We start from the raw sequence: 19,959 nt of genomic DNA, 5'->3' as shown, positions 1-19,959 counted from the left end.
TCCTGCCCCACATTGGCCACCCTGCAGGTGATGTCCAGGTCATCCCAGTAGGTCCTCAGGCTTGTCCAATTTGTCCAGGTGTCTTCTCCCAGGGAAGAGAGCCCACCCCTCACACTGATTCTTGGGCTGAGTGTGGAGGCTGCACCTTTGGCAAGAAGGTCGGTAGGTGGGGGGGTCTGTCCTTTCCCTGAGGCCTGAGCAGCCTGGATCCCCAGTCAGGCCCTGGAGACCCCGAGTGCCCCTACAGGTCTTCTGAAGGGATCAGCATGCGCTTCTCCAGGTTTCGGCTCTTCCTACCCCTGTCAGAGCCACTAGCAGAGCAGGGGTGGGTGCCAGGTGAGGGGTGTCCACCTTGGCCAGGCCCCGGGGCCTCCTGTGTGGCCTGCTGTGTGTACTGTTGGTAGGCAGGGGAGAAGTTGTGGATAGCATCCTGCACGATGTCCTGAGGGCTGATGGTCTCCTTGAGGCCACTGGAGATGCTCTGCATGGGCGCTGGGGGAGCTGGGGGGACACAGCATGTGGGCTGGGGCAAGGGGCCCCCTGCCAGATCTCCCACTGTATGCCTAGCCCTGGGATCCTGCCTATCCAGGGCCTGGCCTTGTTCAGCAGAGGGTGACCAGGACTCCTGAGGCCAGCCCAGCTCCTCCTCAGTCTTGGCGCTGGGGCCTGTCCCTGTAGACACCCTCCTGCCAGGGGTCCCAGTCCCTGTAGTTTCTGAGGGGCTCTGGGGGATGCTTTGGGCTGGCCTGGTGGGAGTCCTTCACACTCTGCTTTTCACTGACCAGTGGGAGCCAGCCCCACCCCTCAGGAGGCACACCCCCAACACCAAAGGACCCGCAGGCCATGGTCCTAGTCCAGCCCCATTTCCCTGAGAGCTGGAAGCGGCTGCCTGCCTGGCTCAGCCAGCAAGGGACATCGCCCTGTCTAGCCAGTGGACTGTGGCCGTGATGTTCCCGGGCCCGGCCGGCAGGGCCTGGCTTACCTGGCGAGTCCTTCTTCTCTGAGTACACCTGGCAGGTGAAGGCGTACCGCAGCGCGAGGGAGGCGAAGAGCATCTCAATGCAGATGAGGAAGTTCTGGTAGCCAGCGGCCAGCGTGCCAGCCCCCACCCTGGTGCCATCGATGGCCTGGACCTCAGGGATAGCCCCACACCTCTCTAGGATGGCCAGCAGCATCCCTGGGGGTGAAGGTAGCCACTCAGGCACCAGCCCTGGTCAGGAGGCTGGGCACGGCTGACACTAGCCAAGGCTCCCACTGGTGACTGGCCAAGGGTCCTGAGGGACCAGCTTGGGGTTGACAGGGTCTTGGGGGTGTCAGGCATCCCTTCCACTGGGAATGGCTGAGTGGAGAGGGGCTGGGCACCCTGAAGGTCGGGGTTCCTGCGTGCATGCCCCATGTCCAGCCCCAGGCCTGGCGTCTCCCCAGCTCCTACAGTGTGCAGCCACTGGAGACCCCGTGGCCATCCTCCTCCAAAGCAGGGACCAAGTACCCACAGGGGGCCTGCCCAGGCACCCCGCAGGGCCCAGGAAGCTTCTTTGTGGCCTCCACCTGCAGCCCCCGGGACTTCCCTCCACCAGCGCCCAGGACAGACCGGGGGGTGACCTCTCTCGTCCCGTGCCTGGGCTCTGCCAGCTCAGCACGGGCAGCTCAGTCACTACTCTGAGCTACAAGTGGGAGGACAGGGCACGGAGGCCTGGGACAGAGGTGCGGTGGGAACCCAGTTCCTGGGACTGCAGCCCGGCCTGGGCACTGCCACCCGCGGTCCACACACCCTGCCAGAAGGACAGGAAGATGACGGCCTTGATGGTGAGGAACTTGAGGACCGGCTCGAAGGGCCGCAGCAGCTCCCGGGTGGCGAAGTAGAAGAGGAACAGGGCGTAGAGGGCCAGGCTGACGGAGGCATTGTAGACCAGGGTCACGTACAGGTAGCCACTGCGGACACTGCGCGGAGAGCCGCTGCTCAGCTGTGCTGCCACCCCTGATCCTGGCCCCCCCACCTGGGTCCTCCCTCCAGGGCTCGCAGACAGCACTGAGGGGTATAGGCCTCCGGGGAGCCTCCTGCAGGGCGGGCAAAGTGGTGGCCCTTCTTCCTGCCCCTCCTGCATGTCCATGTCCCCACTCCCTGTCAGAAAGCCACCTCCATGACCGTCAGCTATCTGGCCACAGCCTTAGGAGTGAGTCCTTCTGCTGTGGACACGGAAGTGTGCATGTGTGTGCTCGAGTACCCGTGTGTGCGTGTGAGGCTGCGTGTGTTGGTGGGTGGCGGGTGTGAGCCAGGCCAGGGCTCCTTCCCGAGCACGCCGTGGTCGCCAGCCTGTGCTCTGCTCAACAGCACTAGGTGTTTGGCTCCTGGCCTGTGGGTCCTCACACCCCACCCTTGTCTTCCTTGGATCCACTGCAGACAGGGAGTCGGGGGCTGTCTGGGGTCCCCATGTGTGACAAGGCCAGCTCCTCCCTGGCGGTCTCCATGAGGAGGGGGCAGGTGGGCGAGGACAGGGCCCTTCCTGAGCCGTGCTGAGCCCCACCCCCAAAGGCCCCTGGGCTCTGGCTCCTGCACCTGCCCTACCTGAAGTCCCCATCACGGTATCTGCCAAAGGCTTGGAGGATGATGGTGGCCAAGGCCATGATGGGCTTCACCATGCAGAACTGCAGCGTGGCCTGGGGTGGGCAAGGGGCACTGGTGGGGGACAGCAGCTGGCTGTGAGCTAGCCCCCAACACAATAGCAGAGCCCCCTGGGGCTCCACCAGCCACCTGTACCTTCCCATGGTCCCTCGACTTCTACCAGGAGCAGAAGTCTCCAGAGGGAAGGTCAATATCACTCTGTCGTAATAGATCCAAAATATATAAACGATACCAAATCCATGGCAGGGCGGCCTGAACCTGGCCATCGCTCCGGCTGGACGGCCAGGGAGTGGGCTGAGGGGCAGGAGGAGCCCACGAGTCGGATCCCACTTACCTGCTTGCAGAAGCGCAGGAACCCGATGGAGTAGGCCATGCCCCTCAGGCAGCAGGTACCGTAGACGCAGCTGGACCTGTGGAGAGGAGGTCAGAAGCACTGGGAGGACACGTCCCCAGCAGCGGCTGGGGCTGCCCTGTGCTGGGCCTCAGGTGGAGGTGGGCTTACTTGATGGGCTTGCCCCGGATCTCGGCCATGATGGCACTCTCGCCGCCCAGGTACTGGAAGCAGAGGCTCAGGAAGCTGTAAATAGCAAAGGCTGCAGGGCAGACGGAGGGGCCGGTATGAGCCCAGCCCACAGGAGCCCTGCCCACTCGGGCTCCGGCCAGCCCCATAGTCCTGGCCCAGACTGTCCCCTGAGCAGCAGTGGCTCAACCCTCGCCCCCGGGGCCTGCACCTTGCCGTTCCAGGCCCACCAGCCCACCCTCCATCAAGGCTCCCTTGCCAGGGCCTGGCCACAGAGCCCTGGTGCCCCGGCCCAGACATGGGTCCTGAGCGTCACCTTCGTAGCAGTCCCGCACAGAGTCGAAGTAGACGTAGTACTCATGGCCTCCCAGGAGGAGCAGGCTGAGCCAGGAGTCGAAGGCATAGATGGGCACGATGAGCAGCAGGCGGATGATGTAGCGCTGCTCCTGGGGCACCGTGTAGGAGCGCAGGTGCAGGTAGATCTGGGCCGGAGCAGGAGGGTCAGGTGGTCGGCTGCCCCCGCCACCCCTGCCACCCAGGCGCCCTGAAGGAGGTGCGAGCAGTGGCAGAGCTCCCCTGGGCACCACCGGCCCCCTGTTCCTTCCCAGATCCCTGGACTTCTACCAGGAGCATTCTTAGGACAGGGGAAGGTCAATATTGCTCTGTCGTGATCAGATCCAAAATATATCAACTCTACCAATCAAATATGCACCTTATACATAGGCGTACATTAAATTTCTAATCACAACACCCCCACACACAGTGCTACTGAATCCAGGGACACTCTACCACTGAGCTACATCCCAGCCCTTTTTATTTTTTATTTTGAGACAGTGTCTCACTAAGTTGCCAAGGTTGAACTTGAACTCGTGATCCTCCTTCCTCAGCCTCCTTAGTCACTGGGATTACAGGCATGTATTCCACTGCGCCCAGACAAAACCATACAGATTTTTAAACATATTATTTATTTCTTTTTTTGTACTGGGGATTGAACCCAGGGGCGCTGAGCCACTGAGCCTCATCCCCAGCCCCTTTTTATATTTTATTTAGAGACAAGGTCTCCCTGAGTTGCTTAGGGCCTCGCTAAGTTGCTGAGGCTGGCTTTGAACTTGTGATCCTCCTGTCTCAGCTTCCCGAGCTGCTGGGAATACAGGCATGTGTCACCGTGCCTGGCTAAGTATGTTATTTTTAATTCACAAAGATTTTGGACTGGGGATATAACCCAGTGGTAGAGGCTCTGGGTTTCAATCCCAGGACCAAAAAAAAAAAAAAAAAAAAACCCCCAAAAAAGTACATAATACTTATGTTGTTCGACCTATTTTAACAGACACGTACATTGTAGAGGCAAAAATCAAGCCCGTTGACGTATTCCTTACCTCACATACCTATCATTTTTTGTGGTGAGGAAGTTTAAAATATTTTACAGTTTTTAAGCACATTTACAACCATTAGCTTGGGCACAAGCTAGGCCTGTTCTTGGTGAAACTTTGGCAATGGAGACACCCATTCATTCACTCTGCAAGAATTTCTTGAGCCTGGCTAAGTGTCAGATCCTGGGGAAGGGGAGGGAACAAGCCCTAGGCCCTGACATTGGAAGGATTTATACCCTTTAACTCCTCTAGGAATCTGTCCCTAGGAGCAAATCTACTCAAAAATAAAAATATCTGTGCACAAGGACATTCACCATAGCAATACATAAAAAGCGACTACTAGGAACCCACAAGGGAGGGCTGGGCTTCCCACACAGTGGAACAAGTCTGGGAAGGAATATTATACAGGCAGTAAAAATATGCTCAGGGGCAAAGCAGTTGCCTCGCATGTGTGAGGCACTGGGTTCCATCCTCAGCACCACATAAAATTAAAATAGAGACACTGTGTGTCCATCTATTAAATATGCTCAGAACAGCATCCCATGGTGGATCATTCTGACAGGATGTGACACCTAAGAACCCAAATGACAAGACTCATGGAACCTCATGGCGTCACGAATGCCTGGTAAAAATAGAAGGAAATTCACCCAGTTTCTTATCCCCGGTAGAAACTGTGGTGAGTACGGTTTCTACTTTTAAATCTTCCTGGATTTTCCATGTCTTCTATGAGGACGTGCAAGACAGGGACCGGGTCTTGAAGAGGAAGTGGGGCGCCCGGTGCATGGCCCCCTTCCAGGGTGCCGCAGGGACTTCCTGGGGAGGTGCCCTGCGGGAGCGTGTGCAGGGCGTGCTTTGTGGAGGGGGCAGTGTGTACGGGGCCACAGGGTCAGGTGCGGGGAGTGAGGCCCGGCTGGCATCAGGCCCAGCTCCTTATCTGGCACCCTGTCCCCTGCTGGTGCAGTGGGAGGACCCGGCATGACCAGCTACCAGGAGACCTCTCCACGGTTGGCACTGCCCGTGACCTTGGCAAGCTGCTGTCCTCCTTGGCCTTGGTTTCCCTGTCTGTAAAGTGAGGGGTCAAGTCCTTCTCTGTCCAGTCGGGTCTAAAGGGACAGAGACTTAGGTGGGCCTGGCTGAGGCTTATGGCTGGGAGAGGGGAACAGGGCCTGAAGTGCAGCCCCAGGGCCCTCGTGAGTCCTGCGCAGGCTGTGTGGCCCCAGGACACGGGTGATAGCCACACATAGCTCAGCCACTTTCCCCTCCTGGAAACCCTCTCTGGTGGCCCTCCTCTGTGGCTCCAGACTCTGCACTGCCCCCTAGTATGTTGGTAGTGAGACCACACCTGGACACCCCCCACCAGCAGGTGGGGATCCTGCCTTGGAGGCCCCTGGGCAACCCTGCCCATCCACTCCCGCCCAGTGCTGGGGACCCCAGCTCCCCTCCCCTGACCAGCCCGGCCCTCACCTGGTGGTCAGGCCCTCCACACTCACCCCAGCCCAGGCAGCCCCCCCAGGCCACACAGGGCTCCTCCTACCCACGTTGCCTCTGCTCTGATTTCTGCACCTCCTTGTGTATCGGCGAGTGCCCAGGACCATCCTGTCCCCAACTGCCACCCCCCCATGCCCAGCCCCAGCTCGGGCACCACTTCCTGCCCAGCGACTCCCTGATCCTTCCTGGCTGATAGGCCCCACCAGGGCCCCCTCTCAGGGACGGTCCTGTCTCCCCCCTTGGTGACAGGCCAGGGGTGGTGTGTGGGACATGGTGTGGGAGTGTTGCTTTTCCAAGTTCCCGCAGCCGAGACTGAGCGGGAGTGGCCCCTCCAGGAAGCCTGCGCCCCCCAGTCAGGTTGAGGCCTGCTCCCCGCCCCCCAGTCTGGCTTCCCAGTCCCCTGTCCCCTGTCCCCTCCCAGATTCCTGCTTCCTCCTGAGGCTCCCTGCAGAGCAAAGTCCAAACCATCTGCAGCCTTCTGGGGACGCCAAGACTCTGGAGAGAGAAGGCCTTTGCTCTTCTCAGAGCCTCCATGTTCCTGAATGGAAGTGACCCTGTTCCAGGGACCTCCGTGAGCAGGGCAGGGGCCAAGGAGATGGCCGGTGGTGCCCGGCCAGTCCCCTGCCCCTGCTTTCGGTCCTCGAAGGCTCCTGTCCATCCCTTCTCCTGAGCCCGGGTCTGACATCTCCCTGAAGGTCCCTGGGCACTGTCCCTCTGGTCCAGCTGGGCCTCCCTCTCTCGTCCCCAGGGCCATCCCCTGAGATCCCATGATCCTGGAGTCAACCAGGAGGCCAGCCTGGGCTGTGCCCATGTCCCATGGAGACTGAGGTCCCCCAGGGAGGCTTGAAGGTGGAGCAGCTCACCTGGTGGCAGGTGATGAACAGGGCAGCCCACACGAAGATGCCGGAGATGCCTCGGGCCAGCGCCGTGGTGAGAAAGAGCCGGGGGGCCTCCTGGGAGCCGTTCCCCACGGGGTCCATCTGTGGCCCGGCTGGCAGCACGGGCATAGCCGGCCCGGGGCTGGGCAGTGGCCAGGTCAGGGACGCCAGGGGGACTCCGGCTGTTCCTAGCAATCCTGAGGCGCCACTCATCTGCACGGCGGGAGGAGGCGGGGAGAAGGCCCAGGGCAGCCTCCAGTGGCAGTCGCGCCAGGAGGGCGGGGGCGGGGCGGCTCTGCAGGCTGTGCCCCCCCAGAGCCTCAGCCCTGGCATGGCAGGGTGTCAGTCTCTGCCCGGCCACCGTGCCCTGCACATTCCTGGCTTCCTGGGTGGAAGGGCCACCTATGGCCACCCGTGCTCTCTGGGATTTGGGTCTGACCGTCCCATCCATGACCCTGACCCTGGCAGCCCTTGGCACCTCGCTGCACGGGGCCTGGGGTTCCTCCCTGAGCAGGGCTCAGCTTCGCTGCCCCGAGCCCCTTCAGTTTCCCTCAATGGGAAACTTTTCCACCCGGAGGCCTGGGCTTCCCGGAGCCCACACTTGAGGGGCCAAACACTACTTCCACTCAGGTGTGGGAGGGGGACCCTCCCCTCCTGCCTGCCCTGGGTGGTTCTGGGAGAGGCCCAGAGGGCCCTGTGTCCAGCAGTGGGGAGTATGCCAGCCCTTGCCCCTGCCCTCCAGGTCCCTGCGACCTGCTGGAACATGTCCAGGTACCAGCATGACCAGGTGCCCCTGGCCACCCCCACCTGCTCTCTGGCCCCGATGCCCTGCTCCTCAGTCTCCTAACAGGCTTCAGGGCACCTGGAACCTCCCTCTTTCCACCCGGCAGCCCGTGTGGCCTCCTCCCCACCCTCTGGCTGGCGGTCACAGGGCCCAGAGCTTACCTCCGCGGGCAGGAAGCTCTTTGGCCCGGCCCTGGGAGGCCTGGCCTCTGGGGAAGCCTGGCTGGTCATTTGTGTGACCATGCGGCCCCCTCTGGCAGCCTTGCAGGGACGGGGCAAGGCCGCTATGGGGAGTTCGTGCCAGGCCTGGCCTGGCAGGTGAGGCTTCACCTGCCCAGTGGCCCACCTGGTCTCCCAGCCAGGGGAGGGGCCAGGAGGAGGAGGGGCCAGGCCTGTCCCCTCCCCTGTGGACACTCTATCCTTCCTGGTTTGCTCAGGGCAGCTGGCTTCCAGGAACCCACCGTCCGGCCACCGGGTGCCCTCACCTGCCTGTGCCAGAGGCAGGTGGGAGGCGCTGCAGCGGGCCCAGGCGCAGTGAGTGGCCCGGGCAGGGGAGGGAAGGAGTGGGGGACTCATGTCACAGGCTTCCTTTTGGGTGATAAAGTTCTAGAACTAGACAGAGACAGCGCTGAACTGTTCATGTAAAAAATGGGTGAATCATATCATCATATTCCGTGAATTGTGGGTGCTTTGTGTTGTTGGGTGGCACTGGGGATTCACCCTAGGGGTGCTCTACCACTGAGCCACATCCTGACACCGTCCCCTCCTTTTGGTGGTGGGGACAGAACCCAGGGACACTTTACCACTGAGCCACACCCCAGCCCTTTTCACGGTTCATTTTGACTCAGGGTCTCACTAAGTTGCTGAGGCTGGCCTGGAACGTGCCATCCTCCTGCCTCAGCCTCCACGTGCTGGGATCCCAGGTGCGCCCTGCCCCACACCACACGGCTGACCTTCTGGCTTTGGGGGAGGGGGCAGGGAACGGCACACAGGTCACTCACTGGTGCTTGCTGGGTCTGTCAGCGGGGCTGGAGGGCCGGTTCCTCATGCCACCTCTGGGTCTCCTGTGGCGATGCAGGCAAGTCTGTTACAAAGCGGCCCCTCTGCCTGTGCTTGGTGCTTCTGCCCTTCCCTGATGCCCTGGCAGATAGGACTGTAGACTGTCCCCCTTTGCAGGTGGGACCTGGGACTCAAGGGGCTCATCCGTGTGTCCAGGGCTTGGGGCTGAGGCCCACCAAGCCCTGAGAACCCCATCCAGTTTCCCTCCCCCTCCCCACGTCGGCCCACCTGGCACCCTGACTCCCAGGCCCCACGTTGGCCTGGCCCTGACAGCCCCTGCTTCTGCGGTGCTGGCCCAGGGCCCACTCCTGCCCAGGGCTCCTCTGAGCCCTGCCTGCCCCTGCCTGGGACCTTCTGCTCTGACTCCCTCTCGGTGTCCCTGTCCTGTGGTCTCAGGTATCACCTCTGGAAAGTGTCCCCCTGTCCCAGACCTTCCATGTGAAGTTTGCTGGCTTGTGTCTGTCTCCCGTAGGGTGGTGCCTCGGCCCCTAGCTGGTCCTGCCTTGGAGGTGGCCCTCACTTCCGGTCAGTGGTAATGGTCCAGGGGCTTTGAAGCATAAAGATTGATGTCGGGATACGGTCAGGGCTTATCCGACCCACTCGTGCTTCAGTGGGTGGAAACTGAGGCTCTGGCCCCTTCCTGTTTTGTTTACAGAGCCCAGCATGAGATGAGGCCTCAGGTCCTTCTCTAGGCTGACAGTGGGAAAGACTGAGTATACAGCAGGAAGCACTGTGGTCAGATAGCAGAAGCACTTTCCTAGCTGGAGTCAGAGGGCCAGGACGCTGAAGAGCCCTGGTTTTAAGGCCTGGAGTCTAGCCAGGCCAGGAACTTCCAAACCTCTACTCTTTCCTCAGAGGCAGATCTGGGGAAAGGGAGGTCTGGTGATCTCCAGGACACAGCCTGAGATGCTCCTGGCCCTGAGGGTCACCGTCCTTGGGAAGCCCTTCAGTCATGGCTGCCCCCTCTCTGATGGTGGAGGCCAGGTGCAGTGTCCCTTCCAGATCATCCTCGGGGCTGCCCCACCTGATGTGCTCTGGTTTGGCCACTCCTCTGGGCAGGCCCCGAGAGCCCAGGCCTGGCTGTGGAGCCCGTCCACTCCAGAACCTCTCGTGCACTCTGGGAATGGGCTTTGCTCATGCGACAGCCTCCCTTCCACCCAGGCCTGGGTCTTCTGTGTCCTCTACCCAGCCTTCCTCTCTGGCCTCCTGACAGAAGCACTTCCAGACACAGCCTGAGCCCTCAGCCCTTGTCCTGCCCTTGGCCTCTCTGTGAAGTGGGTGTCGTCCAAGGCTCGGTCAAGGTGGGAACTGGGTGAGTACCAGCCTGCCTGCCGCTCCTCGGGCGGCACCCACACCTGCTGCCTCACCTGCCCAGGCAGTTCCCATCGACACACCTCTGTGGTCCCCAAGTTCAAGCGGGGCCCAGGCACCCAACCCTTGCCCAACCGATTCCTGACCATCCAGCAGGCCACACCTGGGGTCCTGGGTGTGCGTGGCAGCTCTGCCCCAGGTGGACACAGCGGGATACAAAGCACCCTTAGGCACCGGGCTCCGACCCACCTTCCAGCAGGGAAGGCCCTCTGCCCGGCCTCTCCCTGAGCTGGTGCTGCCCCCTGCTGGGAACCTGGGGGACTCCAGGGTCTTCCCAGCAGCGGGATTCCAAGCTCTCCACAGCCTGGACTGCAGCCCCTCCTCCCCCTGAGCTGGCCCCATCTTGTGCAAACTGAAAAATGCCCAGAGTGGGAAGGGTCGGGGTGTCCAGCCCGGCCCCATATCCCCTAGGAGGATGCTAGTCTCATGGCCCCAGGGAGTCTGCGGGGCCTGACTGGGGCCCTCCTTGCCCTGTGCAACCTCCGGGCAGCCAGCACACACTGGCCAGACCAGGGAATGGAGCCCTCAGGCTGTGGCTGGGCACCTGTCAGCACTGGGCAGCACCACACAGGGACCCTATGGAGAGCATGAATCCGTTAGCCGCACTTCACAGATGAGAAAAACGAGGCTTAAGGGAGTTGCTTCCTTGAAAAGGTCATAAGCCTAGAAGGGGGGATGAGTGGGGAGGGGTCCCCAGAGTACAGACCTGTCCCCTACTCTGGCCTCTGAGTCCAAGGCCTAGGCCTTTCCCTCACCCCTGCCCATCTCCACCGGGGCTGACCGGGGCTATGGTGGGAATCCACAGTCTTGCACAATGGCAGGCTTGCTGTCCCATGGCGAGGACTGCCTTAGTCCCCAGAGGGCAGGGGTGGTGACAGCCTAGAGCCCACAACCCTGTGCCCCTCCTGGCCAGGACTTCACCCCGCGTCCAGTAGCAGGTGTTTGCCTGGGGCCTGGAGGGGAAGGGCCACGGCCAGAACCTTCATGTCCCTGGGGCTCCACTCTGTCCCATAAACAGGTGGGTTGACCCCACTTCACTGCCCTGAGGACTGAGGCTGCGGGGGAGGGTGGTCTTGTTGGGAGCTCACCCGCCCCTGCCTCTTGGGCTGGTGACATCTGGCTGTAATGAAGGGAGGCAGCAGAGAAGCCTGGGACTGGGGGCTTTGGCCTGCCGTCCCTGCTAGGCAGGGCCGGAGACAACCCTCCCTTGCCTGGCTCTGGGATCAGGGGAGGGCTTGTAACCACAAGGCTCTCCCTGGGGTCCAGACCCCCAGCAGAAGACGACATGCAAGGTGTGGCCTGTCCCCAGGTAGGTATCTGAGCAGGAGCCTGGTGAGAGGCTGACTGTCTTGCCTGCTCTCTCACCCGCTCTCTGGCTGGGTGAGGCTCTGCCCTGAGGCCAGTGTCAGCCCACACCACTCAAGAGAGGCGCTGGGCAGGCCAGGCCTGATTTCCCTGTCAGGGGGCTGGACACTGACCAAGCCCAAGGCAGCCCAGACCTCTGACCACTGTTTACTGTGATCACGAGACCTGGCTGACCTGGCAAGCCCAGTGCCCGGGGAGGTTGCAGGGAGGCTGAGAAGCTGCTGGGCCTGTCCGTGCCTTGCTCTTGTCCCTTCTGTCTTGGCCCTGGCCGAGCTGCCTGCCCTTTGCCCGATGCCCCTGGCTCCTGGCCTGCTGCCCTGTTGCAGCCTGGTCTGCGACCTACCCCCTCCCCTTGCTTTCCTCCAGGGGAGGCTCAGATCCTGCCTTACCTCCCTCCCTCTGCACCAAGTTGCCCTAAGGCTCCAAGGCCACTTCCAGCAGCCAGGGAGTGAGTCCCCCCCCCCCAGTCCCCAGGTCCTGGGCCTGCTAATTAGTGTCTACACCTACTGCCCTGGGGCCTGGGGGCAGGGCAGCGGGACTCATCCCCACACATCAGCTCTCCCAGGCTAGGCCACAGGTCCTGGGCTTCCCGCCTGTCCTGTTCTGGATGTCCAGGGAGGTGGCCACCAGCATTTGCCCTGGGCTTTTTTGTTTCAGTAGTGCCAGGGCAATGACCAAGCTAATGCCCACCCAGGGTGAGGCAGGATGGTGGCAGTCAAGGGCTCCTTGTTAGTCAAGGGCTCCGGGTGGCCAGGCCTGGGGTCAGAGGTAGGGGGCCTCTGGTTGAAAGGACTGGAGGAGGAGCTCAGTCTGGCTGTCCTCCAACCTGGGGACTCTGGAGCCACCTCTTCCCTCTCTCTGGGTCTCCTCCCAGGTCTCGTCCTGGGACCCTGGGACCCCAGCACACCTTTCCCCTCGTCCTCAACACGCAAGCAGCTCTGCCTCCTGGTGGCTAAGATGCTGTTCCTCACCTGAGACGGAGCAGCCCCCGGAGTCAGGACTGGCTATTCTTGGTGTCTGAGAAATTGAGTGAACCCTGGGCCAACCTGAGCCTCAGTTTCCCCTGGCAATCTGAACCCCCCTGAATGGCCAGTGCACTCAAAGCGTGGACTCCTTGTGGTGACCACAGATTCCTGAAGGAGTGCCTGCCAGGCCAGCAGGGACCCAGGGCTCTGCTGGCCCACTGTTCACAGCCAGGTGAGGTGGGGGTGGCCTCTTGCTCCCAGACAAGACACAGACTTGTCTCTGTGCCCACTGGCCCCAAATCTCAGGGGGTAGCATCTTGGGGACCCCACAAGGGCCTCCGACCTCATTCTGCCAGCTGGCCCGCCCCTCCCTACACCTGTGCCCACTTCCACCCCTGGCCTTCAGCATCAGTCCCCAGAGAGCGCCTGCCAGGGCTTGCCTGGGCCTGCCACTGCCTCAAGGTGAGCTGCCAGCCTGGGTGTGACCGAAGGGCCCTTCCATCTGGATCGGGGCATGGCCCTACACCCTCTTTTTATCAGGTGACTTCCTGGGACAGTGAGGGGCCAGACTCTGGGGGAGAGCTGAGGCCGGAGCAGATGGCTACTCTCAGAATCTCAGGAGGGGGGTTTTCTCTAGGTACCCCCACCCCGAGGCCCCGGCCTGAACTCAGCCCCGCTGAGCGGCCCCACACCCACTCACCTCCCCTGGCTCCTAGCCGCCGGCAGGGCCCGTTGGGCAGGTCTGCAGCTTTGGATTTCCAGACAAGGGATACCCCCAGGCCTGGAGGGTGGCTGAAGGGGTGTCCCTCAGTGGCTGACACCCTCCTCACAGTAGCCGGGACAGCACGGGTCCCTATCACTGGCCTCTCAGAGCCCAGGCTCCTCCCAGCCTGGCTGGCCCTACCTGCCTGAGCAGCCTCTGCTGGGCCCCACCCTGCTGGGGCCACACCCGTGGCCACCCCCAGCCCAGAATCTGGGACCAGCCATTTGCTCCTGTCCCATCCACCTGCTCCTCCCTCCTGCCCACAGGCCTGGGCCTTAGCGTTGCTGCCACCTGTGCCCATTTGTTTTGGCCATGGATTGAGTTATGTGTCCACTGCAACTCTCTGCCCAGGGCGTGGGTGGGTGGCGATGCCCATGTCACAGGTGCACTGAGGGTTCTAGTGACCAGTCCGTCCTCCTCTGGCCCTTCCCTCTGTCCATGCTGCTGCCTCTCTCCTTCTTTGGGCCTTTTACCCCTGAAGAGCCCGAGGGAGGCTCCGGACAGGCACTGACGCCCAGCTCTGGTCATGACCCCATTCCCACCCATTCACAGGACACCTGTGTCACAGCTGGCAGCCCTCTGTGGACTGAGAACCACAGTCCTCTGGCCTGGTGGACAGGGATGAGCTCGGGAAATGGGCGGGGAGGCCCTGGCGAGCTGGCTGGGAGGCCAAGTTAGAACTGGCCTCGGGGAGGTCGCTGCTGGGGCCCGAGCCTCAGTCTTCCCATCTGTGAAGTGACCTCAGTGCTCCTCCTCCAGCGGTGGCAGTGGGGCCAGAGAGCCTGCGTAGGGCCAGTGTTGTCCGAAGACCTCTTTCTTTTCCAGCTGCCCTGTTCCTCCTAGCGCCTCCCCCGGGCCTGTCTTGTACCCTCTCCAGCCCTGGCATGTGAGGGTGGCCTGTCCCCCGCCCTCCAGGCCTTCACAGCTGCTCTGGACAGGCTCATGGCCCCCTCCTGGGGCACTCGAAGGATTGTCCACAAGTTCTCAGGTGTAGCACCTGCCACATCCACCTCACCCTGGGCATTCTGGGCCCAAAGCACAGTTCTTATCAAAATGTCCCCAAACGTACTACCCTGTTTCTTGTTGCAAGGTCAAACTCTAAGTCACAGTGACAGTGTCTCTGCAGCCACTATTACACTATACAGGCCTTGGACGACATCTCACCAGCTGCCCGTTCCAGTGGTGGACCAGGGCTCCTCTTCTGACTCCAACGTCACTTCCTAGCTCTCAATGAACCAGATGAGGCCAGCTCCCCGCCTGGTCTGAGTCTCCTTGTGTGGGTTGTCTCAATTGGCTGTGAGGAACCCAGGACTCTGTCAAGCCCTGGACGAGCTACCTGAAATGATCAAGAACCACCACCCTCCTGGTTTTCCTGGCCTCCACGGTGCCCAGTACCCTTGGCTGAGCAGGGACACACTCCCCTGTCCACTGAGAGAACATGGCCTTTCAGAGACACCCTGAGGCGGCCCGCGGCACAGGCTTGCAGGAAATCTCCCCTGCTGCGTGTGCAGGGCTGGCGAATGAGCCCGATGTTCGTTATTTATGTTTGGCTGTAAATGGTTGGAAGCGTTAATTACAGCTGGATTGCTGGGTAAGCACCACCCGCAGCCTTTCCGTCTACAGGATGACAATTTCTGCCCAGCAGACAGCCCTGTTGTGGAAACTGCTGGCTCTCGAGATTGCCTCACTGGGCCAAAGCACTTTCCTGACTCCTGCAGCTGGGAGCAGAGGGTGGGCACACAGAAATCGAGGTCCACTGGGCCTCTCACCCAAGTCCAGCGTGCACTGGGTTCATGAGGCAGGGCGGAGCCGAGCGGAGCAGGAAGGTACTGGCTCAGGAGCTGAGGCATGAGGCTCAGACTGTATCTTAACAGCGACCAGACAGCTTTGGGCAGCTCCAAGTGACTCAGAGGTGCCATGGGGGAACAGGGTGCAACCACGGGTCATCTCCAGCCCTGCTTCCAGGCAGGCAGCCTGGGGTCTAGCCGGCCAGAGGGCTGCCTTATCCCCAGAGAAGGTCTCAGTAACAACCTGATCTTCGTGGGCCTCAACTGTCTCCACTACCCACCTTCAAGGGTGGCCCCTGGGACCCAAATAGGCCCGCGGTCTGCCTGGACCTGGCCCTTCAGAGGTCCTGAAAGAGGAAAATCGAACCAGAACCAGACAGGAGCCTGGAGGCAAAGCTGCCTGTGACATCCTTTTAAGCTGTGACTTAAAAGGAGCCAGAGTGGGGCTGGGGATGTGGCTCAAGCGGTAGCGCGCTCGCCTGGCATGCGTGAGGCTCGGGTTTGATCCTCAGCACCACATACAAACAAAGATGTTGCGTCTGCCGAAAACTAAAAAAAAAATAAATATTAAAAAAAAAAAAAAAAAAAAGGAGCCAGAGTGCAAGTTACCAAGGGACCCGGTGACTAGGGAACAGTGGGGATCTGGGCGCCTGGCCTGGATTCAAATCCCAGCTTGTCATCAGGAGCAGCAATGTGACCTCTCCATGCTGTCTGCTACTGGTGGTGGAGTGGATGGCTGTGAGGGTGACAGGGTCACCAGCGCAGGCCCTTGAGGGCCCAAATCAGAAAACTGAGGCTGCAGATGTGAACTCAGGCCAGGACTTGAGTCCTATCCAGGTTGCGTCCCCAGATGTCAGGTAAGGAAAGCTGTGGTGCTTGGACAAAGCTGTCTAATTTGGGGATGATGGGCACCATCAAACACTGAACAAAGACTTGTGCCCCGTGCCAGCTCTAAGACACCAATCTGATGATGCCAGGCCCTTGCTCCGGGTCAGGCTGAGTCTTCAAGGTGGGTTCTGGCCCCTCCCTCCCAGTCACCCCCCAGCCTCAGGGGTTCCTTACTCCCGCAGTGGTGTGACCCATGCCTGTCCTCCCTCTTCCCTTAGTCCACTCCTTTGTGGCCTGGAAGAGTTGTGGAGTCCAGGCACTGGGCTCCTGAAGGGAGGGGCCTGTGACAGGAAATGAAGAGGGAGGGGGCAGGGCAGGCTGTAGGGGCTGTCAGAAGGCCCACAGGAGGAGGCTGGCCTAAGCCATTGTCTGGGGAAGGCTGTAAAAAGCCACCTGGGAGTCCCTGGGCCAACAATGGTCACTGGGGTCCTGACTACCAGGGATGGTTTTACAGCCACAGGTGATAAGTTGGGGCTGCCACGGGCCCTGGACCACTCTCACACTTCCTTCAGGAAATCTGTCAGGATCCCCACATTGACTCCCTGACTCTCCTTGAGCTCTGAGCTGTCTTTGCCTACAGATTTTTTTGAATGTCTGCTGGGAAGACTAGGAGGGCAGACATAAAGGGTAACAGCATACAGCAGGCACTTGACCTGCTGAAGGAACAGCTTGTAGGCTACCAGTTTTCCTATCTTTACTTTTAGCACATTCACTTTCTAAATTTACCAGCAGTGAATCTGAACCCATCTACCCATTGCCTGTTCCTAGAGAAAGGTTCTAAAAGCAAGAAAACAGCAGGACCTTAGAGTATGCTGGTGCTCTCCTGTGATCCCAGCTACCCAGGAGGCTAAGGCAGGAGGATCCCGAATTCCAGGTTAGAGTCTGTCTCAAAATAAAATAAAAAGGGCTGGAGGTGTATTTCACTGGTAGACACCCCTGGGTGCAATCTCCAGTACCACAAAGAAAAAAGAAAAATTGCTAGAATACAGGAGTCTTTGGCTCAGACAAAAACCAAATAAAAATATCCCTTCCTAATTTCATGAGCACACGGGTGCTGTGAGCCTTCTACGTATCCGCTCTGCCAGGGCCCCCAGGTGCTAGCTTGCTCTGCAATCCTGTCAGCTTCTGCTGTATGCCCTCCTCTCCTAACTTCCACTGCCTCTTCCTCACTGGAGACTCAGAGAGCCAGATGGTGCAGATTCCACCTTCTGGAACTCCCCATGCACTGCGATCAGCAATGTTTCCCTCAGTGCGGCGGAGGGGAGCCAGGCCCCAGCCTGCATTCCTCAGAGGCGTGCGCACCACAGGCAAGAGTTGGGGAGTAAATGCCCCAAAGCTGATGCCCAACCCTGGTTCCTACCGATCCGTGCAAACATCTCCCACGTGTACTTCTTTGTCTTTTTTTTTTTTTTTTTCAGGGGTGGTGGTGCTGCTGCTGGGAATTTAACCTAGCGCCTGGCAGCATTTCTAAAGGCCACCTCTGACCTAAAACCCTTCAAGACCCCGCTGAGCTCAGGGTGGTCCTATAGAAGGCCTTCAGCCCCATCATAGAAATCATGTCCACCCTGGCAACCCTCCTGGGGTGCTGCCCTTGCTGTGCCTGCCATGCCCAACTCCTAGACATGCTGTTCCTCCCTGACACATCCTTCCTCCACACTCTGCAGCCTGGGCTCTCTGGCCCCACTGAGGAGCCAGTACAAAAGCTAGCAGAATGGAAGCTGGCACTCAGAGGAGTCACAGAGAGGACTGTGTGCAGACACATTTGGGATTCATGTCGTTCCCATCAACCAGACTGCATTTTTGACAAACATGAAGTTTTCTTTCCACCTAAGGTATACTAGATTGTACTTTCTGTATTACTTAGTATTGTTAAGAAGTATGGTGAGGATTTGGGGATACATATTTACTTTTAGTTTTAAAAAACCTCCCTCTACAAATGATTCCCCACACTGAGGGCCACAAGTCACACTGGCTGACTGGTGCTTTCCATCCTCACGTAGATGCACCTCGGGGAGGCCAAGGCACACCTTCTGCTTCTGCCACCTTCACGATGCAGCAACCAGTGAGTCCACCTGAGCCATGAATGTTTTTTCCAGCTTCGACGGCTAAAGTCAGAAGAAGTCTTTCCTCCTGGTTGTGCAGGAGGGAGGGTCTTCGAGACCCCACAAGGGGACTGAGCTCCTGCACAGTCCTGTTGAATGGTGCGCACTTCTGATCCAGGTCACCATACCTGGCACACCCGGATCACCTCCTTCAAGGCCTTCAGCCCTTCAACACTCTTGTCCTTCACGGCCATGGCCAGGAGAACCGCTCTGTTTCCAGCTTCTTGAGACACGAAGGCTACCAGGTTCTTTGCAAAGACATGGATGAGAGGCTGGAGGAGAGAAGGCAGAAACCACCGTGACTGCAGGAAACCTGGCTTTCCTTGGTACTTGCATTAAGCATCCCACCTTGATTTGTTTCCCACACCGCAGGCGGTTAGCTCCATGAAGAAGTGATTCAGAGCTCAATGAGACTTCACACTGCAGGCATATACCACCTGTTAAAGAAGCACCATCAAACTTATTTCCCTGGTGTCTTCTGCGTCCCTGTCTCTCTACATATCTCTACTCTGGAAGGACTCATGAAAGGCAGGCCTGCAGAGAGCCACTCATTAACACAATGAATCACGACAGGATCAGAGGAGGCGGCCTGCGTTACAGAATCACCCCCTATACAACTGCTGGACAGGATGCTGCCTAGCCCGCAAAAGCTGCGGCAAGGGCAGGCGGGTGCCCTAAGACCCTCAGAGGTGTGGGGAATGCTGTCGCTGTGTGCGTGCTGAGTACCAGATACTCCACATCCTTCCTACAGTGCACAGCCAGGCGAGAAGGCGCTCCTCCACCCCGGGTCCCTTCCAGACCACTTTACCTCGTCCTGCCCGAGGAGGACTCTCGTGGTGAGCACCGGCTTGCTGATGTCGCTGGCCACGTTGCTGGGCTCCAGGGAGACCAGGGTGCCCATCTTCCCGAACTGGGTCACCACCACCAGAATGTGGCTGCTGAAGGCTGTGCAGACCACCTGAGTGGGGACCCCGCACACCACCTCCGCCTTGTGTTTCGACACCACCAACGGGCTGCTTTCCATGGCCCTCCTCTCCGCGGAGGCTTTGGTTTAAACAGGGAAAGGAGTCGGCCCAGCAGGGTCCGCACAGTCAGGGTCCCAAACTATGAGCCAGCGGCTTTGGCGCGGGGGCTCCGGCGGCTCAATTGGAAGCAGGCGTGCGTCCGCGCGGCACCTGCCCGGGCTTTCCGGCGCGCTGTGCACCCACACACCCGCTCCGGGTCCCCAGCCGCCGGGCCCCGCTGCCACCCAGGGCTCGGCCCGAACCCCCAAACGCAGCCGCGTCTACCAGGAGGAGATTCAAAGGAGCCGAACCCACGAGCTCACTCACCCACTAGGCCGGAAGTGGCTCTGCCTGCTCCCGCCGGAAGTGTAGGCCGTGGCTTCCGGTCGCGGCCGCGCGGCTCTGGGTCCGTGGGGCTCCGGTCCCCCCACCAGCGCCGGGGTTCCGCGCCGCCAGAGGGCTGGGCTAGCGGACCCGCCCGCGCCTTCTAGGGCGCGTTGGGGCTCAGGCCTCCCGGCCTTTGGGACCTTGGAAACTGAACCCTGTGGGGCGAGCTGCGAGCCCGGCGCGGCCCGATTGGTGGGCAGGGGTCTCAGCGACAGTGGCGAACTCTATTTTCTCTGGCATGGGCGGGGGGGGGGGGGCACCGAGCAAAGGCTCGGCACACTGCGACCCGTCCAGTCTCCGCACCTGCTGGGCGATCCGCTCGTGACCCAGGCGCTCTGGCCACCTGGAGACCCTTCCCCTGGGCCGACTGTCCCTCCGCCGACTGCCGGTCACCGCCGCACACCTCTCCCCAGCTCTCCTGTCCAAGATCCTTGTCCACCTATGAACCCTAAGGCAGCCCCAGGCCCTGGCGGCCCCCCTCCCTCTCCTGCTGGTTTAAAGACCCCCTTATCCAATGTCAATCAGGTACCAGAAACTTCCAAACTGCTTCCTCGGTGGAGTAAAATAAAAGGCATGCCTACAAAACATGATCAAAATAGACAGAAA

The 19,959-nt window shown here is 60.3% G+C and overlaps 2 protein-coding genes across 2 annotated transcripts; both read right to left on the bottom strand.

Annotated features, from left to right (window-relative positions):
* Nucleotides 1–241: 241 nt before the first annotated feature.
* Tmem184a (transmembrane protein 184A) lies at nucleotides 242–7,092 on the bottom strand. Its single transcript, XM_027922799.2, has 8 exons — nucleotides 6,865–7,092; nucleotides 3,460–3,625; nucleotides 3,126–3,216; nucleotides 2,958–3,033; nucleotides 2,567–2,658; nucleotides 1,772–1,941; nucleotides 983–1,177; nucleotides 242–501 (listed from the first exon to the last, which is right to left on the bottom strand). The coding sequence occupies exons 1-8, from the start codon at nucleotides 7,090–7,092 to the stop codon at nucleotides 242–244; spliced, it is 1,278 nt and encodes a 425-aa protein (XP_027778600.2).
* Nucleotides 7,093–17,693: 10,601 nt separating this feature from the next.
* Psmg3 (proteasome assembly chaperone 3) lies at nucleotides 17,694–19,434 on the bottom strand. The gene is made up of 3 exons (XM_027922792.3): nucleotides 19,294–19,434; nucleotides 18,771–19,006; nucleotides 17,694–18,234 (listed from the first exon to the last, which is right to left on the bottom strand). Exons 2-3 carry the CDS (start codon nucleotides 18,984–18,986, stop codon nucleotides 18,082–18,084), a joined length of 369 nt encoding a protein of 122 aa, XP_027778593.1. The 5' UTR covers nucleotides 18,987–19,006; nucleotides 19,294–19,434; the 3' UTR covers nucleotides 17,694–18,081.
* Nucleotides 19,435–19,959: the final 525 nt, after the last annotated feature.

Source organism: Marmota flaviventris, chromosome 19 (genome assembly GCF_047511675.1).
Source record: "Marmota flaviventris isolate mMarFla1 chromosome 19, mMarFla1.hap1, whole genome shotgun sequence".
Classification (NCBI taxonomy): domain Eukaryota; kingdom Metazoa; phylum Chordata; class Mammalia; order Rodentia; family Sciuridae; genus Marmota; species Marmota flaviventris.
The sequence above is the reverse complement of the archived record's forward strand: the minus strand, read 5'-3'. Positions and strand labels throughout refer to the sequence as shown.